The sequence below is a fragment of the Protopterus annectens genome, chromosome 2.part1 (assembly GCF_019279795.1).
Source record: "Protopterus annectens isolate FY-2018-M chromosome 2.part1, PAN1.0, whole genome shotgun sequence".
Lineage (NCBI taxonomy): Eukaryota > Metazoa > Chordata > Ceratodontiformes > Protopteridae > Protopterus > Protopterus annectens.
In genome coordinates this window covers 46,180,465-46,203,572 of record NC_056729.1, presented here as the reverse complement: position 1 = coordinate 46,203,572, position 23,108 = coordinate 46,180,465, and the positions used below count along the sequence as shown (strand labels likewise).

The 23,108-nt window shown below is 42.5% G+C and overlaps 1 protein-coding gene across 2 annotated transcripts in view; it reads left to right on the top strand.

Annotated features, from left to right (window-relative positions):
• The window catches only part of LOC122793959 (alpha-2-macroglobulin-like protein 1), a 621,161-nt gene that overhangs the window by 23,191 nt on the left and 574,862 nt on the right, over positions 1-23,108 (top strand). For both annotated transcript variants that reach the window (XM_044062013.1, XM_044062014.1), the window contains one exon: positions 7,506-7,671. In XM_044062013.1, coding sequence (XP_043917948.1) covers positions 7,506-7,671 — 166 coding nt within the window. The remainder of the gene's footprint in view (positions 1-7,505; positions 7,672-23,108) is intronic.

Sequence of the window (23,108 nt, the reverse complement as noted above, 5' to 3'; positions counted from 1 at the left end):
TCAGTAGGATCCCTGACAAACTGCTGTGCTTTTGCAGGGACAGCTGTGTATAGTGGAGGTGGATCAGCTCGTCCACTCGCTTCATATTCTGGTAACAGAAGTGGAGGGGGTGAAGGAGAGCTGATGCTATTACTAAGTTGGTCTTCTTAAGAACATTCTTTGAATTTTTAATTCTCTGCTCCCTACGATTTGCTTCCTCAAGCCACCTATGCGCCTGAGGGACTCCTAATTCTCTGCTTTTTTAGTTTACCTTTCGCATCTATTTTTAACTGTTTTACAAGTTTTCATAAGTGCAAGTTTATCTAAATTACCTTTGAATTTATACTTATCGACCCATTTGGTGTAATTAACATTATCGGCAAGCTGTAATTGCATATACTTCGTGTCTTCAGTTAGGGGCGTGTCTCGAACTTTTTGTGCACTGATTTCCCATTGCTGGTCTTGGCTAAGCTGTTACGTAACCCTTTCTATCGCGTGGTACCACAAATCTATACCTTTTCAGTTTATCTACAATACCGGTCTACCTATTCTGTTTCCCTGATCTATGACAAACAGTAACCCCTTTTTCTGTCCCTGATCTGCATATGCAAATCTACCTGACAAAAAAAAGTTCTGTACTTGGTCCCTGATCTCAAACGGCAATAAGGTAATTCCTCCTTACCTGACCCTCCGTGAGTTGATCCACGGGATCGTTGACTCTTCCTCCAATCCCAGATCAGAAACGGTGGCTGGCCTCTTTCGAACGACAATTCAGTCTGAGGTCTTTGAAAACAGAAGAGCCGCTTTGGCCTCTTCGTACAGGTTAAGGCACTTTAATCTTGCAGCAAGGAGACAAAAACGTGCTAATAGTGTCTCTAACCAGAAACAGGAAATGCATTCATTTTTATAGATTCTCAAATTAATCCAGTCCTGTCCTACCATGCTGACGGTAACACATTACCACCTTTTCATCATCTGACCATCTTTCCCATGAATTTCTGCTGATTTTAAACAATTTTCATGTGAAACTTCCTGAGGAAAACATGGTCTTGGTTACTTTCAGTTGGATACTTATGTTACATTCGAGATACTATGGCTAAAACAAGCACAATGCTAGCGGTTATTTCTCTAATAATCCTTTGTCTAATTTCTCTAAATTACTACAGCTGCAGAAGTTCCCATCCTCTGGACAAGGCTGTTTGTCTAGAATCATTACATTTATAATATAAGGCATTGTTCATTTACTTCTGACCTAGCAGATTAAACACCTGCTTCTCAAGTACATTTCCACAAGGCATAAACAAGAATATTGCTGTGCTAGCAGTTACTAGGTCGGAGGACAACTTGCAAGTTTCAGAAAGCATACTGCAGTTTTAAAAAAGCATCTTTTTCAGTCTCCTATGAAACTCAATTTGTATAAAACAGTGCATGAAAAATAGAATGAAAAGCGTATTAAAATATTTTATTTTGGCATTAAGCATACACACATTAATACATATTTTTCTAACATATGCATTGGTGTGCATTTTCTGAAGGGTATGAAAATGCTCCCATTTAGCCTGGATTTCAATTTTGAAGGGGCAATCCAAAAACTTGGACAGTGATTCCAGAAAGTGCGGTTACCTAAACTTATCTGAACCAGTTTCAGTGACTAGCATATTCCCCAGCTTTCTCACAGGTACACAACAGGGAAGCGTATTGCTCCAAATGAGGCTTACAGTTGTGTATTTTTTACTGTATCTTTCATAAACTACAGTTATGCAACTGACTGGTGCCCATAATCTGATAGCAGGACATATGCTGCACAAGAAACTAGCAAAAGGCATGGGACACTTGAAGCATCTCGCCTGTAAACTGAACCAAAGCCAAGCCTTGTTTTCCTGATTTTTTTTTTTTTTTAAATCCCCAAAATGAACTTTTGCAGCATGTTGAGCCTCCCAGTGAGTAGTTGTGCAACTATTTTTTCTTCTGATAGAAATAAGCTCTTCAGTGATTTTGGTGATGATTTTTTTTACTATCAGCCCTTGGCCTGGACCATGGCTGAAAGTCTAGTGGTGCTATATCCTCCTGGTGACTATAAAGCACCTTTCTGATGAATGCTATGGCACTTCATATTTTGGTGTTATGAAACTGATCCACTTTGAGACCAACATTGTTCAATGGTGTTGAAGTAAGAGTAATGCTGCAGGTGATGGGCTAATCCTTGACCACTGGGTTAGTGGCTCCCCTATCGTCCAATTACTCCTTTCATCCCTCTTGGGAGTACATTAACAACCCTTATTTTGTGAGACTTTACCTGGCTGGAGGGCTTTAATAGGGCATTTGTTCTCCCAGAGGGATATTGTACAGGTGGTAGGGAGCAGGTCATTGTCATCCCTATAGGTCTCCTTTTGGGATGCCTAACTGCTTTGGTAGCTCAGGATGAGCTAGTGCTCCTGACTACAGGTGTGCTCGCACATACTTCTCTGGCCTTGGCTCAGGCAGGCTTGAGGTTGCCCACCATAAGTCAGAACCACCACCTTCCAAGATAGGTGAGCATTAAAATATTCACTCCCATCTTTCTCACTCTGCATATTCTCCTTACTGCTAAAACAATTAACATGGGTTGTGATTGAGGTCTGCTCCCTCTGCAGGGGGAGCAAGGGGTAAGATGCATCTCTGGATTATGTTGGCAGATGCAGTGCATGGAAATTCATTCCAGCACAGGATAGTTGCAGTGAATGGGGGTGGTATTAAAGCGGGCTGGAAGAAAGCAGGGTAACTGTTTTGCTCTGTCACTATGACAAATGATTACAAAGTGGCATGAAAGCTTTTAACAGACTGTACATGTGCATTAGTGATGCCATATATTTTTGTAGACCTGTATATTAGAAGCATGCATCAGTTATGTTCTTGAAGGCCGTGCTAGTTACTGGAGTTGCTTATGCCTCAGGATGTATCCTGTAATGGTCAATTTACTATGAAGGGTGGAGCTAAAGTTGTTCAATGGCTCTCTATGGTGTCCAGACCTTTTTTGCCATCTCTGCTGTAACTTTCTAGCTAATGGTATTGGGGTAAGGACTTAACAAAATGACTTGGTTTTGCCAGTCATTCACTGCCTATATTTTATAACCAGTTTGAAACTTGGAAATTATGAAAACTTCCATGTATATTGCAGAAGGTTTTGTATGGTATTAGTTGGAATTTTGGGTGTTGAAAAAAGCTGTCAGATAATTGCACTAAGTTGCACATCTTAAGGCTTATTGCTAGTTGTACAATTAAGCATGTTTGCATGTTTCAATATTGACATGCAATCAGAGCTAGTCTGGCAAGTGTTGGGAACTATACAACTTGGAAATAAGATGTGCCAAATTAAGCATGGGAAGTCTCTGACAGGAATCTATCCCATCGGCACATCCTAGTGTGATGAGGTTTAGATCCCTACAGTGTGGCTCGAGGGGATATGGAGTTTAGGTGGAGCATGTCCCATTCTGGGTTAGACATGGCCTTGTATGTCAGGCAGAGATCACCTCTGAGTAGGTGGCATGCAACAAGAGTACAGCTGGAGTTTCTTCAGTTGAGCTGCATAGGGAATCTGTTTAAGGCCAGTTAATCTCTTGGTGAGATGCATGTGGTCTTTCTAGCTGTTGCAGGTGTCTTGTAAGGTAGATCCCAAATGGGGCGTTGTACACTCTAATGGGTCTGAGTGATGTGTAGAGGGGCACAATGACCTCTTGATCTGGATGCAAACCATTTTGTGATTAGGTGGGACACACAGAATTTTCTAACCACTTTGGCAAAGTGATTATCAAAGGAGAGATTGCAATCTACTTGGGGCTACCACCCATGTGGTAGTTTGTGGGTACTTTTTTTTTCCCCCAAAGGGGATGACTATGCACCCTTTGGCATTTAGCCTGAGGCCATGGTTTTTGACACCAGGTATCTGTTTCAGTGAGACCCTTTTGGAGGATGTCCATCAGCTGGAGTCAATTATAGCCCCTAGTTTGCAGTCCTCTGCAAACTTGGTCAGCCATAGTCCTGTGCTTGCCTGTACCTCTGAGAAAGTATATGCTGAACAGGGGGGAGGTCCTAGGACTGAGCCCTGGAAAATGCAACTTCTAACTGATTTGGAGTCTGACCTAGCTCCTGCAACTCTTGCCATATGGATTCTCAGTGAGCCAGTTGGCAACCCATCTCATGACATAGGGATTTATGTTCAGGCTGGTGAGCTTGTCTAATAAAATGGGGAATGGTGTCTAAGGCCTTTGTGAGGTCTAGGTAGACAGTTTGGACCACTTTTCACTATCTATAGCCTTGATAACTCGGTCCACCAGGTTTAGGAGGCATGATCTGCCCCTAAAGCCGAACTGTGTAGGTTTCAGTGTTTGGAGGTTCCCAATGTCTGTTAATGAGATCCATGATGTGCTCCCTAGCCTTGCAAACCAAGCTAGTTAGGCTTATAGGGCAATGGTTCCCAGGGTCTGTTGTGGCTCCACCTTTGTGGAGTAGAATAACTTTCTGTGCACCACTCTATGGGCATATATCTTGTGGAGAAGCTGGGTTTGAACAGTGTGTTTAGGTGAGAAGTTGGTTCATCTTTGAGCTCATGCAGGATGCAGCCTGGGAAACTGTCCGGTCCCATTGATGCTGTGTTTTTTGACTTCAGAGAGGACTGTTTTTTTAACCTGAGTGTCTGATTTCTGGGACACTGCATTCTTCTGATATGGTTATGGACCCTTTTGGGGGGGGTAGGATGTTGGCCATCAGTCTGTTCAGTGTGTATTGTGCCATTCTGCACTAAGCCAAGCAGATTTAAGAATTGCTACTTAGATTCTTGACGTAGCTAAAGAATGCCTTGTGGTTTGGAGTCCTTGGCAATTTCTTTCAAAGCTGGCCTTGGATGATTTTGAGGGATCGTAGTTTTTGCTGATACTGATCAGGGATGTCTTCCCTTCTTGGGATTTCTTTCTGTACTAATTTCCTCCTATTGTATAGCTTATGGCAGGGGTCCACCAGACTGGCTTCCTTTTCTTGGAGAAGTGAGTCTTGGTTTTGGTTGGAGATAGCATGATACATGCATTCTCATGTGCCCGTAGAGTGCATTAGTAAAGGATTTTACAGTTTGGGCAGAGTTATCCTTTAGCATGGGGAATTTGAAACTTTCCACCTTGGTCTTGAGTAACGTGTAGTGGTTTCTTTGACCAGGGGTGGAATGTGGATATCCAGAGTAGTTTTTGGTCAGATGTAACAAGTGAGATGCTTACCTCTGGTGTGAAACACTAGTTGCCCATGTTCGTGATGACCAGGTCCAGTATGTTGTCATTACTGGTGGGGGGTGTTAACCAGTTGATCCAGGGCATTTGAGTTTATAAATTCTAGGAAATGTTGGGCAAGGGAGTTATTACTTGTAGTCCTCCCAGTTAATGTTTGGGTAAATGAAATCACCCAATATCAGGGTGTTCCAGAAATGCAGAATGGGGGTACTGGGACATAGGTGATCTGTAGCGAGCTACAATTTGAATTGCATTACTGCCCGTTGAGATCCTCCACGTGCAACTATTATGCTGTGCCACTAACCTGGAGGTGTGGGTATCCTTGAATATGGATGCATCCCCACCTTTTGTATTTCAGTCTGAGGTTTGTGGCTAAAATGTATGGTAGGAGTTGTAGCCTGGTAGTGCTGGGGTGCTCTCTGGAGCCTTAAACCAGGTTTTGTTAACTGCACATGTATAGATTTTTTTCACCATACTGAGTGGCTCGAATGCATGCAGTATGAAGTTTAGACTTCTGGCATGGAGTAGCATTACCTTCTGTTTTTTACTTGTGCTATTTACTGCAGTGGGTTTGTCTCTAGCATTGCCTAAAAAAGCACTATGGGGTGGCAAGAGCCTTTGCCAGTATTCGAAAGCCTAAGGGTGACAGGTGCAAGCTGTCTCTAGCAAAGCAGCATAGGTTGCCTAGCATGTCATCCCAGGCCGACACTGGATCCACTTTGACACCAGAAGCTTAGCCAATTATTGAAATTGATGATTTTTCTTTATACCATGGTATCTTTCTTGGTGAGGGCAGGATGCTGGTCAGGGTCATACTGGCCTGGGCTACGTGATCAGAGCCCCATGTCTATGTAGTCCACGGAGGTACGACTCTCATTCACACCAACATGGACCAAGTCTTATTTGTACTTCTGGAGTGACCAGAGTTCTTAATGTGGTGGATACTGGCACCTGACGGGCAGCCAATGGCCACCTTCAGCCTAGCAAGTGGGATGTCAGTGTGCCTGATACTAGTGTTGGGTATGTTTTGCTTTAAGGGCTGTGATTGCGTGGCACACTCTTTGTGAAGTGTTTCATGGTTTGTGTTGGGAGTGGAGGTTGCTTGGATGTGTGCTTTGGAGGTCTCAATTGCTTTTGCAGATTTTTTTTATTTAGAGCCTGAGTATGTCATGTATGTGTTTTGCCAGTGTTGGTTTCATTTGTCAATGTGAGACTAGTGTGATGCAAGTAATTCCCTTTTGACTGTCTGGTCCAGTCTTTGGTTGAGAGCTTAGCCTCCAGTTTGGCTGTATAATTGCATTTCTCACATGTATTAGTGTTTGGTAGGCGAGGGTTGTCTGTGGACATGAGGCAGTTGTAACACTGCCTCAGAATGCCCAGATTCACCAGTTGGACAGGAGTACACCTGAAACTGCCCTTTGGACATGCCTGGATAGGTACAGTGTGTAGTTTTACTGACTAGCTGGTAAGGTCTAATGGAGAGCATTGTCCTTTACAATATAGGGGGGATCTAATGCTAAGGTTTATTAGTGCTTGCTATGAGTTGAGAGAGTGCCGGGCTGAGAAGTGAAAAAAGTTTGGAGTGCTTAAGTTGAAATTTTGTCTAGTTACAAGGGAAAAATTGAAGAGTTGACTTTGCAGAGCCATGAGTAGTTGTAGCCTAGCTAACCGACGCTGCCCAGCATGCAAAACCATACTAATGTGGGTTTTATAGCAGGGAAATGAGATGGAAACTGGCAATTAGAAATTTTCCCAAAATGGCCAATAAACTACTAACTTCTGGGCTGAAACCACTCCTAAGGACAGGCTGCTCAAAGCTCCTCTCAGGTGAACAGAGAAACTTCCTTCTATCCAGGTATGGTATGGGCAAACACTTGTAACACAGCCCTGAATTCAGCACTAACCTGAAAACTGGACTATAGCTTAGAAAGGTGGTAAAAGTATTTTTTTCAGAAAATACAATCTATAATCACCAAGATCTTGTTACTGATTGTACAGTTGCCTTAATATTTACTTTTGTACAAAGAGTTTAGAATTTAACCAGAGTGTACTGCAGGAATGGTTACAATGTCTCAAATTCATATCGAGTATTCAGCCTCCCCGTCACGTGTAATGCACAATTCATGGCTGCAGCTTACTAGGACTGGAGGGTCTGTTAAGATTGGGGCTAACCAGCATGCCATGTTTTGAGACAATGTATCATGAATGTAGATGGATTCTAAAACTGTGCTGTTAAAATGTATTTAAGTTGCTGTACATTTCTTTTAAACCTAGGTTCCACCAGTTGGCTCCCAAGATGGAATAATTGCAAACTTATCATTTGAGGCAAGGCAACATAACCATGTGGTCTTCCAAGAAGAAAAACTGGTCTATATCAGCAGTCAAAACTATGGAACCATTATCCAGACTGACAAACCAATCTACAAACTTGGCGAGAAAGGTGAGTCACTGAACTTTCTATATATGCAGTATTTGGCTTTAGTCCTGGCGCACACATGACATTCAATTTTTCCCACCTACTCCTTTTAGGAGTAGATTTAGTCTGACACTTAAAGCAGACATCCAGACATCTACAAGTTAATGTCCTGCATTAGACATTAATATTTGGCCTGTTTTTGGAGATGTGGGCTATTTTCTAGGTTGCTTCTGCACACATCTTTAGATGTAAACATACTTGGTTGTAAACATTTCAAAATGCCATACTTAACTTCCCTGCTGGTATTGATCTTAACTGCTTTACTTCCCAATTAACATCCCAACACTGCAAACCAATTTTCAATCCGTCTCCCTTTCTCTTTCCGCATATACTCTCAGATAATGCGTCTCAGATAATGTGTGTAAAAAAAAAAAAAAAAAAAAAAAAAAAAGTCCAGAATTTTTGGTCCGTCAAATCACTGAGGACTGAAGTTATAAAATGGCAGCCATTTGAGTTTAGCATTAATTTTCTGAAGGATGAGGTTAATGCAAACACCTGTTTCTAAGTTAAGGGCAATAGTGTCCATATTTATGGGGCTTTCTTCCCCCATTAGCTTTGTTCAGACATTTTGTCCAGACTTCATGCTCTTAAGTGGTTTGACAGCATGTCAGACTAAAATTAATCCAGGTTTAATTTCTTTAAGATTTATTAAACCCAGTTCTCATGACCAACTTGAATTGACAGCTTGGGTTGGTTGTAGTGTCGAACCAGTCCACCTACTCCATTAGCATGGTTAAATTGTGCAGTGGGGTGAGCAGCGTGTCTAGCCAGTGTGGATATTGAGTCTAGCCCACACACTGCCTTATGCAGGCATCATGCAGATAACTACATAATTTAAGACCTTGGACTGGAAAGTTCTTCCATTTTACTTAATAGGTTTTACATAATTGACTGGCATCAAATTACTAGCAAGACAAGCTTGCTTCCATGAGTCTGACCAGGTGCAGATATTAATGGTACTGGAGTATGTACACAATGCACCAGCACTGTACTTAATGGTGTGCAGCCTGCTGTTAAAGACCTCTCTGGGTAATCTTACTAGGTAAGAACTGATGGGTAGCTTACTTCAAACTAGTCCTAACATGTAGCCTTTACACATGTCACAACTGGTGCTTTCCCTTGGGTTACATTTCAGCTAAGCTGCTATCTGTTAGAAAGGTATGGTTGGGAGATTAAAAGGTTCTTGCACATCTGAGTTCTTTTCAGACTTCAGTTCTACTGTTAAACTAGTATAAATTGTTATAAAATGTGGGGGGGGGGGCGGCTTTGGAAGGCTGTATACAAGCTGAAAGGTTGCTCTCGCTGGATGCCCAAGTCCATTTTATCTTCAGAGTAGGAAAAATTCCAGTGTGTTAGCCTGTAACTTGCACTGCACTTCAGTACCATTAGAATTTGCAATATAATCTGACCAGATGAAACCAAGTGTTCTTGAATTCTGACTTGATGGTGCTGGAGGGAATAATGCACCTGCACAGCAGGTTTCATAGCCAATCCATTAATAAACTGGTGCAGCTGATTTTTCCCAAACTGATTCTCTGTTGTAGAATTATTTCTTTGATTCTGAAGCTGCACTTAGTGGCTTAGAAAACCTTATCAACCTACTGTGAACTGAGTTTGGGAGTAAGCTATTCCACTAGTTTTCTTTGTGGTAGGTGTGCCTTTTCCTTTAGGAAAGGAAGCTAGGTGTTGAGCCATCTTGGAAACTACTTGTGAATAAAGAATAAATGCCATTTAAATGTTGTAGCATTACTGGCTCATGGAGTTACTAGGACAGAACTAGGAGGTGAGGTGCCCTTGGCACAGTATTGATGGTTCTAAGCAGAACATATAAAATGCATGTATTTTGCACAAAATGCCACTAGATGGTGATATTGAGCCAGTCATTCCATTGTTTTCTTGTGCTTGCACCCAGATTTATATGAAGTTGAAGGGAAATTTTATTTATATCTGATTCCTTTAATATATACACATTGATTAAACATTTCCTTTACTGCATTGTTTTTAAAGCACTGATTTAAATAAGATGCTTGTTATGGTTCATTAATCAAATAGCATTTTCTGACAAATGTGAAGTTTCTTGAAGGGTTGTATAAATGCATGCAACCATTCGACATTTTAAACTTCAGTTAAATATATTCATTGGTTGGTTAATGTCACAAGACTAACAAGTTTTTGAATGTTTTTAGTGTGCTGATGAAGTTGGAAAAACGCAGAGAAGTAGTTCAGCGTTTCTCCTTTGTGCTATTGGATTGAATAAAGTCTGTTCTGTGATTTCTTTTTTTTTTTTTTTTTTTTTTGCTCCTAGTGCTGTTTTTCATTGTCCATTTGAGGCACTCATTCTTCTAGTCTCTGGTTTGGTCCAATCACAACATATTGATTTGGACAGTATTATATTGGCATTTAATAGTTGAATGTAACGCCACTCATTTAGTTCTTCCATACTCCTCGTTACGGTATTTAGAATGTAGCAAGATGCTTGCTACAAATGTAACTAGCTTTGTCTACAATTTAGACAACAGGGGTGCCAAACTGGTACTTGCTAAAGTGTAGTTATGGCTCTGGCATGTAGCACTGCTGAGTTGTTCTCCAGTGCCACTGTAGCTGAATATTTGGTAATGAGTGCATATTTTTCCTCTTGTCAATTCTCCATTCTCCACTGTAACTTTGACAATGACCTGATGTTGCCCAGGGCAGCACTAGCTTGCACTGAGTTGCTCTGCTCCACTTTCCAAATGGTAGCTAGTCTGACTACATTAGCACTTCATTTTTCTAGGCTTCTTTGTATAATAATCATGTGTTTTCACTGGTGTGGTGTGCTTCACTGCTAGCCTTCCATAAGCTGGCAGCTTTGTGTAAAATACATGGCTACTATGGTGGCATCCCTGTACAGGTTGCTCTTTGCTAAATGTTAGCCATGTCTCACCACTGAACACTAGCATTCTGACAAAATGCTTGCCAAAACAGTTGGGGACTTCAGAGGCCTGTTACCAAACTTACACCAAAAACACTCTAGTGATGTTGCTACCCACAATGCCCTTCAGTTACCTCAGTTTGCATGAAATATAGTAGAAGTAGAAGCCATTTCTGTGCAAAAACCCTTGAGCACCACAAGGACCCTTAAGATCCAGCAGGAGCCTTTGGGGGATGGAGGGTGGGATGTGATGAATGGAAGATGAACAACACAGATGGAACATTATGGTAACTCAACAATCTTCCCATTCATCACTGGGACAGAATCCCAAGCTATCTGAAAAACCTGCGTGGCCCTTATGGAAGAAAGTGGAGTACCATTGAGCCAAAGGCTGCTCTTCCCCTGGAGACCATATCCACCTTGTAATGTTTGAATTGAAAGTGTGAGGTTTAGCCCAAATGGCTGCTGTGCAAATGTCTGAGGCTCTGGAGTGAAAAGCAAAAGAAGTTGTTGTAGCTCTCCTTGAATGTGCTTTGATATTGTCTCTGTTTAGGCTCATTTGCACATGAATATGAAAAGGCAATACAATCTGTGCTTTTTTGATAGTGACCTTAGATGCAGCGTATCCCAGTTTTGATCCAGAGAAGGAAATGAAAAGTTGATCTGTCTTGGGTCTAATCTATCCACATCAAAGCAAAAACGTAGTTGCCCATCTACATCCAGTGACTAGACAGTATTCTTTATTGGAATGGCTTGTGGGGAAAAACAGTGGTTCAATGGATTGGTTCAGAGAAACTGGAAATTTCTTTGGGGAGAAAAGATGGTTAGTATGTAGTGATACTGTCTTGGAAAATTAAATATGAGCTCTTGTAATTCTGATATCCGTATAGCTGATGTGATGGTCACCAAAACGAGATTTCCATGATAGAAATTTGAGGTCACATTTTGCAGCAGGCTCAAAAGGGGTAAAGACTAGTACTAGGGAGAGATTCCATGCCTCTAAAGGACACCTGAGGGTCTGCTATGAAACACTCAAAGGTCTTAACATAGGTGGGCAGAGATACATAGGTGGGTGGAGATAAGTGGAATGCCCTCTAAACAGTTATGAAAATCTGAAATAGCTGCTAAATGGACTCTAATGGTAGAAGCTGATGCTCCATTCTCAAAACTCAAAGGTATCTAGTATAATGGAGAGTGGAGCTAAGAAGGGGTCTAGCATCTCTTTAGACCAAAGGGCAAACCTTTTCCATTTATCAAGTTTTCTGGTGGATGGCTTATGGGAGGCCAGAATATTTTGAACAGGTGAAAGGGTTTCCTGCCTGGCGACTAAAGGAAGTGGAGAGACCAAGCTGTTGGCTTGAGTGGGCAGATTTGGGAGGGTCACCCCTTAGGGTAAGAAATTGAGTCTAGTGTCTAGGATCTGGATCCATGGAGGTTGTAACAGATGAGGCCAGAGGAAGGGGAACCGCACTTGGCGAGGCCCGAATGGGGCAATGAGGATCACCTTGCATCCTGACCAAATTGCTTTCTTCAAAAATAGGGGTATCAAGGGAATTGGAGGGTAAGCATAGAGGAGACCCATCGGCCAATAATGAGGCAGAGCATCTCTTGGACTCTCCTTTGGAGGAAAGAGGGCAAAAGCTGCTGCATTTGTTTGAAGGGAAGAGATCGCCCAATCTGCTGAAAAGTTCTGCAGTCACATTTGGATTGAGACTCCTTGTGTGGAAGGGGGATGCATCTGCTTAGCCTGTCCATAATCCCATTGGAACTCCCCCAGGATATGCATTGCTATAAGTCTGTTGGAAGCTTATCATCCAGTGCCAAATTCTCATGGCCTCCCTACACTGGGTAGGATTTGGTTCCTCGTTTCAGTACCAGACTACTGACATTGAATTGCTATCTTTCCAAATGGAAGGAGCAGATGTAATGCCTGCAACACCAGCAGCACCGCTCAACCCCAGAACCTTGATATGCAGGTTGGCCTCTAAACTGGACCACATGCTTTGGACTGTTTTTCCCCAAAAATGCCCCCACCCTAACAGGAAAGCATCTGTGGTCAGTGGCATTGAGTTGAGAAGTCTAAAAGGGGTGACACCGAAGTTCTGCATCTCCTCATCCACCAGAGAAGATCTTGCTTGCAAGAGCTGGTAATAAGGATCTGTGAGTTTAGAGGGAGATTTGCCAACCAGTGGGACAATAGAAGCCATTGTAACAGTCTCTTGTGTAATCTTGCCAGAGGAACAATCAGAATGGCTGCAGCCATGGACCCCAGACCCTGGAGAACTTCTCTTGCTGACACCTTTCTTTGACAGAGTATCACTCATACTTGCAATCTTAACCTCCTGAAGCCTGTGGACTAGTAGAGATACCAGGCATGTTTTGAGTATTAAACTCCCTATAAATTCCAGATGTTGGGTAGGTTGTAAATTGCATTTCTCCCAGTGATGCCTAGGGACTCTAGAGTGTAATGGAGGGCCATGGTCAGAAGGTGGTTGGTTGGGGGCAGAATGGCAACACCTAGAATCCTTAGTCTTGGATGAGCCGTCTACCACTGCTAGGCATTTCATGAGCCGTCTACCACTGCTAGGCATTTCATGAGCCGTCTACCACTGCTAGGCATTTCATGAGCCGTCTACCACTGCTAGGCATTTCATGAGCATTCTGGAGCTGTCAAGACCAAATGGCAGGGCTCAGAACTGGTAATTGGCTCCTAGCACTTCATTTTGATGTGGTATGCATCCCAGAGGTCTATAGAGCACATCCAAACATCCTCCCGTAAAAAAGGAGGATGGATTGAAGTGACCATGTGGAATTTGGTTTGAACCACTGACTTGTTTAGATGGAGATCCAGAATGGGTCCAGTTACTGGTCTTTTTGGCACTAAAGGATCTTGAGTAAACTGATCTGCATTGGTCTGGGACTGGATGGATGACTCTTTACACAGCTTTATCTCTGAATCCACTTTCGTTTGACTGGGTGGAACATTGGGAATGTTCTTGTCTACTGGATGGGATGTTATCTGGCAATGCTTCAGGAGTGCTTATAAGACTGCCTGGAGAAGTCTTTAGGGGCAGATAAGGTCCCTGAAATAAAGGGGCATCTCTTCCCCCCCCCTCCCATTGGAACCCCCTCTGCCTGGAGAAGTCTTTAGGGGCAGATAAGGTCCCTGAAATAAAGGGGCATCTCTTCCCCCCCCCCCTCCCATTGGAACCCCCTCTGCCTGGAGAAGTCTTTAGGGGCAGATAAGGTCCCTGAAATAAAGGGGCATCTCTTCCCCCCCCCCCCCTCCCATTGGAACCCCCTCTGCCTCTATGAATCTTTGCCACATGTTTGGGAAAGGACCTTGAGATTACTGTATTTTCCCACTCCTCTGGTTTCTGGAAAAGTTGGGGCTTGGAAAAATGTAGGCCAATGGCAGGCAAGGTTTTTCTGTCCTGCTCTCACCTGGCCAGTGTCCTTTACTTTAGAACCAAACAAGGAAGATGGGTCAAAAGGGAGGACTTGGAGTCTGTGGTCACAGATGGTTATCTAGGAATGACACCTCATGACTATGCCTGCACCAAACGTTCTAGCTGCCCCTTCAGTTGTGAGAGCAACCTCATGGAGGAGTTTGACTCAGGGTGGCAAGTTGAGAGGAAACCTTGTCTCGTGCCTGGTCTGAAACTTTACTCGCAAGGGTTCCAGAAAGTTTGGAAATCAGATCTCTTTGGAGTCTCATGAAATGTGCCAAGTAGTGCACCTCTGAGGAAAGGATTTTCTGATGTCCAGGGAATTGCCTCAATAGAATCAGGGTTCTTCCACGCACATTGCACAACAAGCTGGACTAACTAGTCAGCAGGTGGGTCACCCAAGAGGTAGGCCAGGAGCAAAAAGCCTGTAGAAAGACTTCACTCCAAGGAAGGATTAGAGGGATTCCAGCCACCCCTCTGTTTCAGTATTTCCAGGATGTCTCCAGAGGAGACCAGAGTGACCATGGGGACCCCTCCCCATCAGTCTGTAGCCTCAGACTTCAGGAGTCAGTGCTCCTCTTGCACTCCTTCCGAGGAGGTTCTTCAGTGAGAATATCTGAGGAAGACTCAGAAGGATGGGTACCCTGAGGCTTCTGCTCTGTCCTGGGGAGGGGGCCCATGTTAGTTGTAGCTCAGAGGGAGCAGGGAGAAGTTCTGAAGTAGGAGTGCTTCCAGAAGCAAGCGTCCTCCCACCCAGAAAGCAGGCCTGCCTGAAGAGGAATGGGAGCCCAGAACAGAGTAGAACAATTTCGTGACCAGGGTCTCGCCCCACTCAGACCTGCTTTTGGAGATGGAACCTCAAGCAAGATTAGGGCAGGCATCATCCCTGGATCAGAAGATGAACAGACTCTGCCTCTTAAACCCTGAGTCTGAGGAAGGGATGGTTCCGATGGAACAAACTCAAAGGGGTGGCCTTAGTCTCAGTGAGCCACCATCGGTGCTGAGGAGTGGGTTTGCACAAAGGACATCTAGTATAAGTGGAATTCCTGGGTGGAATAGGCCCAAACCCTGAGGTGGGATGAGGCTTAAGATTTGTTATCCCTCTGGCTGTCATCAGCTGATCAGCAGGCATACCACATTGAATTCGGACTCCTGGTGGACCTTGTGGACACTCCTGAAGGGGAGTTGGGTCAGTCCAGAAAGGGACTGTACATCTGCCTAAGAACTGGTCCAATGAAGAGAGTACCGGGTCTGTGGTGTTTTGACTTTAACTTGGAGATGGGTAATAGAGGAATCACTGGCATTGAGAAGGGACTCTGCTGAGGAGGCGCTCTGAGTGGAGGTAATTATCGGTTCCAAAGGAATTGTCAAAACTGTTTTTGGTGCAGTAAAAGGTGAAATTGGTGCAATAACTATTGTAGAAATTAAGGACAGAGCCATAGTCTAAATTGTGGATGGGGCTGGTGCCATAGATGCTGTCGTCAAATTTCTGTAATGACTTTGGTTAAAGTGGCAACTGGAGCAGAGCTCTGAACAGAAGCAATAGACTTGGTTGGAGCAGATGAAGCAATCCTATGCTCTGAAGATTTGTGGGCCTTAGGTTTGAGACTTTCCTTCACCAGATGGTGAAGAGGGATCTGATGTTCTGTCCTTCACCGGCAGGGTTGAGACCTCCAACACGGGTAATCTGAGAGAGGAGAAACGGGCCTTTCAAAATCAGTTTTTTCCGTTCAGCGTCCACTGACTAAAACTTGGGCAAATCTGGCATGGAGCTCTCAAGAGGTGAGAAACCCCCAGACAACTCAATCATGGTGTAGTTACGGTTTGCCATTGAAAGAGGTACAATGTTTAAATCCCAAAGTCCTTATCAGACGTTTCCAAACACCACTAGTAGCTAAAAGGAACGAGTGAAAGAGGATACCAATGATGGCATCAAATACCACAAAGGTAGGAGAGGGCATACCAGTGATGGTATAAAATACCCAATGGGTAGAGCTAGATAAGAGGGGAAGAGTTAGATTAGGAAAAGTTCAAAAATGCACATGTATAAAATATAACTGCTGGAGAGCTCTGAAGCGCTGCTATATGGCTGTGTGGCAAATGAGGAGATGAGGTAACTTGGATAAGGGCATTGTGGGTAGCAGCTTATGTACACAAGCTTTGTATTAGGAAGACAATCAGTGATGAATGGGAAGATTAACATTAGATCACCAGTTACAAAAAAGGTCTCCATATTTGAATGACCTCTACCATTGACTGATGCAAGAAATTTTATGCCCACTTGGATGTATAGGTCTAACACTGTCCCAAATATTGTTGAAACTTACCCCCTTTGGCCAACAGAAGCAACCTCTTATAGCAAGAGAAAGCCTAACCTTTAAGGATAGAAATCAACAATACTAAATTTGAAGAACACCAAAACCAGGAACCATAGGATTAACTTCTGATGGAAAGGCTAAATCTTTTAGCTGCATTACAAAATTTAAAACCCCCATTTTTCTAAGCCTTTTCTTAATGGGATCCCCACTTCAACCCAAATATTGGACCTCCAGACTGGTTTGCCAGCATGATGCACTGGAACTACTCCCAACTGACAATTGGAAAGATGCCCATCCAGTTTATAGCCAGCTGTCGGACACCTACTCCTACCTGGACCTACTTAACTCCAAGGTACCCCTAACACTCTGATCCTTGGTGGCTTCAATTACCCCACCATAGACTAGGTGAACTAATCCTGGTCTAATGCCTTCACCCAACGATTCTTTGGCTTCAATTCTAATGCAGTGGACCAGCTTGTCTCATCCCCCACAAGGGAAGATTACCTAGACTTGGTTCTCACCAGCATGGCCGACTGCTGCACCACCCCCTTAGTAATCGCTTCTGAGATCAATTGGTTGGGCTCATTTGAAGTTTCTATCCCTTTCATCTCCCCCGCTGTAACCAGGCTGAACTTCTCAAGCCAACTACCTTCTAAGGGAGGGTATCTAGCTTCACACCCAACTGCCTCTGAGGATGCAGGCAACCATGCTGCAGTATGCCAGTGCAGTATAGAAGCACCTATACAACTGCATGGACTCTGCCATACCCGACACAACTAAAACCTGCTCCTTGTCCATCTGGTGGCCATCCCCTATCAATAGGCTTTACAACAAAAGGAAAAAAAAATGTTATCAAAAGGGTAAAAGGGCACAAATTCCCAGTAGGAAACTCGCTTAACTGTGGGTTTAGTGATTAAATACACCAATGGGTTTCTGGGTATATGGCTGCCCATTTAGCCTGAAAGAGCCTTTATACTTAACCAGTTAAGTACCAGACTAGACAGCTGATAAATTTTTGGAAGCTGTGCATGTATGGCTGTGAAGTTTACATTTGACCTCATGTAATCTTGTGACTCTATTTTTTGTTTCATGGTAAATCTTGTAACAATGTAAACATTACTGAAGTCATGGACACTATTCACACTGCCTATCAAAGGCTTCAGTCTTTATAATATTTTAACTCTGCAGGAAATACCCATGCCACTTTGAAAAGATGCACAAGTTACAATCTGTTCTCAGGACTGTGTATTGGGTAATCTCAACATATTTTGAAAATGCATTCATCTTGTATCCAAATACTGTTCAAACTGAGCACAAATGTAGGCTGTTTAAATTTCATTTAAGACTGTTAAACTTGGTGATTCTACTGTCATCTGACACTATGACATGACTCTACCATGCTAGAACAAGTGCTCAACCTCTGCCCAACAGTTTTTCAAGGGAATCTTCTATATTACTGAACTGGCTTATCAATAGACAATTTGATTCAGCATATTGCTTTAAACATTGGTTTGAGTCTTAACTTTACTGATACTGGACTCCAGTAATGTGGCCTTTGCAGTTTAATGTGATAAAATACCCTGCTATTTTCAATTTACTGCATATTTGCACTACTGGTCCTTGAAGTTTGTAGATGTCCATCTACATAATAGGATGGATATGGTATAGGTAGGAAATGTATGTCAAACCTGGCAGTAATCTGACTTGTCTGTAAATGGATCAGAAGTCAAATTCTTGCTGACTTGTCCTAATTGCCCATTTAGACAAAGATTAACAGTACTGAATTTTATTAAGTTATTAATGGCCCTATGCTTGCTGCTTAGTGAGACTAATGAATTTTGGTGTACTTGCAAGACTACAAAATGTTTGGTACAAGGCAATTGGAAATTGGTGACATTTGCTGAAATACCCAAAAGATCAGTTACACTCCAAGCACCCTGGCCCACCCTGAAACCAAATTAGTATTTTCAACTAGTATAAACTAGTGACTGGACTTTCTACTTTGAGTAGGAAAGAAAAGATCTTTACAAATGATGCCTCCCAATGGGCACCCCAGATGCCTGTGTTTTTTAGTAAGTCATTACTCTTATCCCAATTGCTCAGTGCATTCTAGCAAACTGTACTACACTTTGTGGTTCTAGTGGTGATATACATATGTCTGCACTTGTAAAGCACTATTACAAAGCCATTTATCTGTCTACCATGAGGGAAAACCCACTGCTCTTGGAAGGTGTAGCTCTAATGGTTTAACTTGGGTGGATGCTGTTCCCAATGCATCCTTTTACTTCTGAAGTGTGCATCTTTAGTTAATAGTGATGTGAAAGTCTCCAACAAATGCTTTCATTGTGTGGCCCAAAGAATAAGTACACTGCCCAGCTCCACTAGTGGTGGGTGAGTCGGCATAAGGTTTTGTTCTGGAATGCTTGTCTAACTTGAAATGGTTGTCAGTTGCTGTACCATATTTACCTGCCTGTATAGGGCATCTGCCTGGATATGCTACTTGTAGGTTTATAGGTATGTGGTTACTATCTGGAATGCTTAATTGGGGGAATTGATTATCCATAAAACTTTTTAAATACTTTGCATAATGAGTGGAAGACTGAATGGATCAGTTTGCATCAAGCTTGTAAACAATCAAATGAGACATCCCATGAGTGGGTTTTTGATAGCTGGACTTGTCCTATTGTCAGGCCCATTACAGCTACTTGTATGAAGCTGTAAGTGATGTAGAGGATGACTCGAGACTAGATTGATACAGAAGAGTGACAAGGCTTTGAGACTGTCTGCATAGTTCTTAGAATTTAGGCCCTTTACAAGTGAGGGCATGGTTCCAGTTTGCAATATGTTTTGGGTGGGTATATAACAAATGTTAAGTCTTTTATAATTGGCCCATTGAGTGCTGAGTACAGTGAAACTATTACATCTCTGGCTCTGGAAAATGCCTTAGATGCAAGACGACTTACGATAGTGAATATGTGGTGATCAAAGGACAGTTAATCCCAGATTCCTTAACTATGCTTTTCAGGGGGTGCATGTCAGTGTAAAGTTGTGCTCGTCAAAGGATGATTATACTGACAATAGTCCCCTTTAAACTGGTGGAGTTAATGTCACTAAAAATTACAGGCCTAAAGCAGATGCCCTACACAAACTCCAGCTGCTCAACATACAAGGCCATGTCAAACCAAGAGCTGTTGGGGCATGCTACACTTAAAGAAATCTCAATCCCTCAGTCACACACTCCAGCTTATCGCAATAAACCAACATGCTGGAGGGATAAGTTTCTGACCCAAAGACTGCCCATACATGTCAAGCAAAGTGCCTCTTTGGCCCTCCTCAAAATGAACCTTGAAGATTGGATGGGAAAGATGAAATTCACCATGGGGATCATGTCAAGTCACCCTGCTAGACAGGGGTCCAGGGAAGTAAATAGTGTGGGAAGTAGCCAGAGAATTATGGCTAGGCTTGTATAGGCCCTAGGGTCGATAGCCTAGTACTAACCTATGAATGTAATCTGCTATGAAATTGTTCATAGATCTCCCACTCCCAATTGTTTGTAGCAAGATTGTCACCCCATATAGGACTTGAATCCACAATCCCTGACTTAGGCCAATGCCTTGTCCATTAGGCCACTGGGGCTGACCTGGTTTTTAAAACTGATCGTTGCATCTTACAGGGGTACGAAAGTTTGACATTTACTGCTAAGCATCTGTCTTGCATTGCTTTACTTGATGAAACAGTTCTGAACGTTTTATTTCTTGCGGTAGATGTTCAAATAGAGCATTCCTGCAGTGGCATTTAGCTTTTCCTGGTTTTAGTCTGTCATAAAGATGCAGCTTTGGGTGTCTTCCAATATGCATATGTCCACCTTAAATGACTGTGCTTGTATGAGACTTGTGCTAGAAAAGGCTTTTGGTCTAAAGGGGGGAGGTTTAAGCCTGAAGACTTCACTGAAGTCATTTGAGTACTAAAGGATCCCTCCCTGGCGAGATTGCAGTATCATTGCAACAGCAAATCAACTTTAGCAACTGTCCCATTCATCATTGTGTCATAGTAGCCTTTAGCTATATGGAATTGACAAAGCTAGGGGGAGACTAGTACTAGAATCCAGAAGACCATGGAGAATAGCACTAAAATCCTGTTCTGGTTCTGAAAAATGTTAGTGTAAAGTGAATTGTGTGGAGGACTAAAGCAGAATTGCTCTAATCCATCCCTATCCCAAAATGGCCAGAAGTGGCCAAAGCTCTGTTTTGACATTGAGGGTGATGTGTGCTGATAGGTTTTTCAATTTTACTTGCTACTGCCATCTGGAGTTGGCTTTACTTGGAAACTGGCTTGCCTTTTCATGCCATGCAAAGAAGCTAACTTGAGATTTCTCACTCTTGCCCAGGTAAAATCTGAATTGCCTAGCCAGGGAGGTGAATGGTCAAAGGCATGGGTGTAAAGTAAAGGCTGATTAAGAGACTTGTCTCTATGGAAGACATAATTGAGACCAGTTTTCCAGGAAAAGAACTGACAGTTGGCTCAGTCAAATTTCTAAACAAATGTAGAGCTCAAAGGTGCACCCTGCTGAGTGAAATGTAATGCCTCTCAAAGTGAAAAAGGAGGGTTCCAGTGGTAGATGGGCAGAAATAAGGTAGAGTTGTAACTTGAAAGTGTAGGCAAGGTCTGTCTTTATGGCATTCACAATTCTGTGACTGTGCCTGATTCAAGTGCTAGTCTTGTCCATTTGACTAAATATTGGCTCCCTTTCCTCCTTTACCTGGTCAAATGTATAAGGTAGAATCAATGTTTGGAGGGTCACCTGCAGTATGACAGGTTGTGTAGTGTCAAGTGGAAATTATCACTAACATTTAGCTTGTGAAAATGCTAAGGCTAGATGGATTGAAAAACCTCTTCAAAGTGATTTGGTACCAAGTATGAGCGAGCTTGGATGTTAAACAGGGAAACTGTAGGGGCTGAAATGTTTAATAGTGTTTTGTAATAGTAAATTTTTACTATTTAAATGAATGCAAGCAGATTTCATACCATTAAACTTGGAAATCATGTAAGAGGTGGTGATTTTGGCAGTTTGTAGCTTGAGACAACCTTTTTTTTTTTTTTTTTAATGGTAAGGGTTTCATTTGGAAGTCAATGCACATGTAATATGAGGTAACTTCCTACGTGTGGGATAGTTCCACATAAACTGAAAAATCCTGCAGCATTGTATATACTTACTAACACAACGTGAAGTTGAATAGCGGAGCTTATCCATGGGGGGGGGGATTTCTTGGCATAAGAATTGCCAGTAGCTTAGTTTGTGGCCTCAATCCTTACCACTGGCAACAGTGAGGGACATGCACTGGGAGGATGGCTAGTGTACATACAATATTTTCAGATGCAACTTTCTGCATTAAGTGCAGTTTCCCTTAACACACTGAGACCAAAGTCTGTTTGGGGCTGGTTTTCTCCCTCTTTCTCCAGATCCAAGACTCCCCACTGGCACAGCTTTAGAGTTTAGATCTAAGCTGAGTGGCCAAGGCCTCCAGCACCCTCTGTCCAACCAGTGTTTCATGTTTCTTCAAAGTTATTTACACACACACCCTTGGGGAAAGGCTGGCACAGGCTTAATAGCTATTCCCCCTTTTGCCCAGACCTATAAGATGGTTATCACTGCCACCAACCAACTGTTTATTGGCTACTTTAAGGTCCTTAAAGGGTATCCAGTCTTACTGTAATGCAAATGTTAGTTTTGACAAAGAGCAAGGTTATTTGGAGTGGCCTGCACAATGTCACTTAATATGCAAGTATTCTCAACTTTAAATCTTTCATTTTGGCTGATTGGTCTAGATATTAAACTAAAAATACTGAAATATATAATGGAAATATTTAAAACCTTGCAGGACAGTCTCAAAGAATAACTTAATTAAGCTTCACTATATTTCTGACGTGTATCAAGAATTACTATACCCTAGTTAACTTGGAGCAAGGCAGATGTGGGGAATAGTTCTTGTCAGGTCCAAGATGTACAGAATGCCCAGTCTCAATACTTTTCAAATATCTCAAATTACTGCTGGGATAGCTTGCAGAATCCGATTTTTTTGGGATCGGACTATATCCCACTACTGGAATCTGGCAGTATTTCACAGCTACCTGTGAAAATACTTGGACCTTGTATCTTTGGCAGATACTGGAAGTAATAAAATAACATTCCTCCATTTCAAGACTAGTAGTAATTTCACCCAAAGGACAATAGAGAACTTCTGAACCGACTCTGTAGCTCACTGAAATATACCATCTTATTGCATAGCCGTAATTTTTGCTGTTTTTCTGAAGTTGAGACCTGCTTATATATATGTAAAGTGTTAAAATTTACACTTTCCAGTAGGGCACAATGTCCTTGCATTTTAAGCACAAGCACTTCATAAAATACCTTTTTAACACTTGTCGAAACCATCTTGCATAAATCATGTTTATATGCAAATAACGTTTACAAAATTCCAAATAACTATGCTGGCAGTATTCCCCCCTTTGACACAAGGTTCAAATGTCCTACATGTGCTTCAAATTCAAGGGCTCTCAACACTTTACATATAGGGAAATATATTTAAAGATGCATGGAAATTTGGCATCGACAGCAAACAAATGCCACATCTGCCAGTAAACTGCACACCTCTAAGGTCTATGTGCAACATCCTTTTCAAACCTTTAGTGGCACAATCAGGTTTCTCAGCTGGGCAGCTCTGA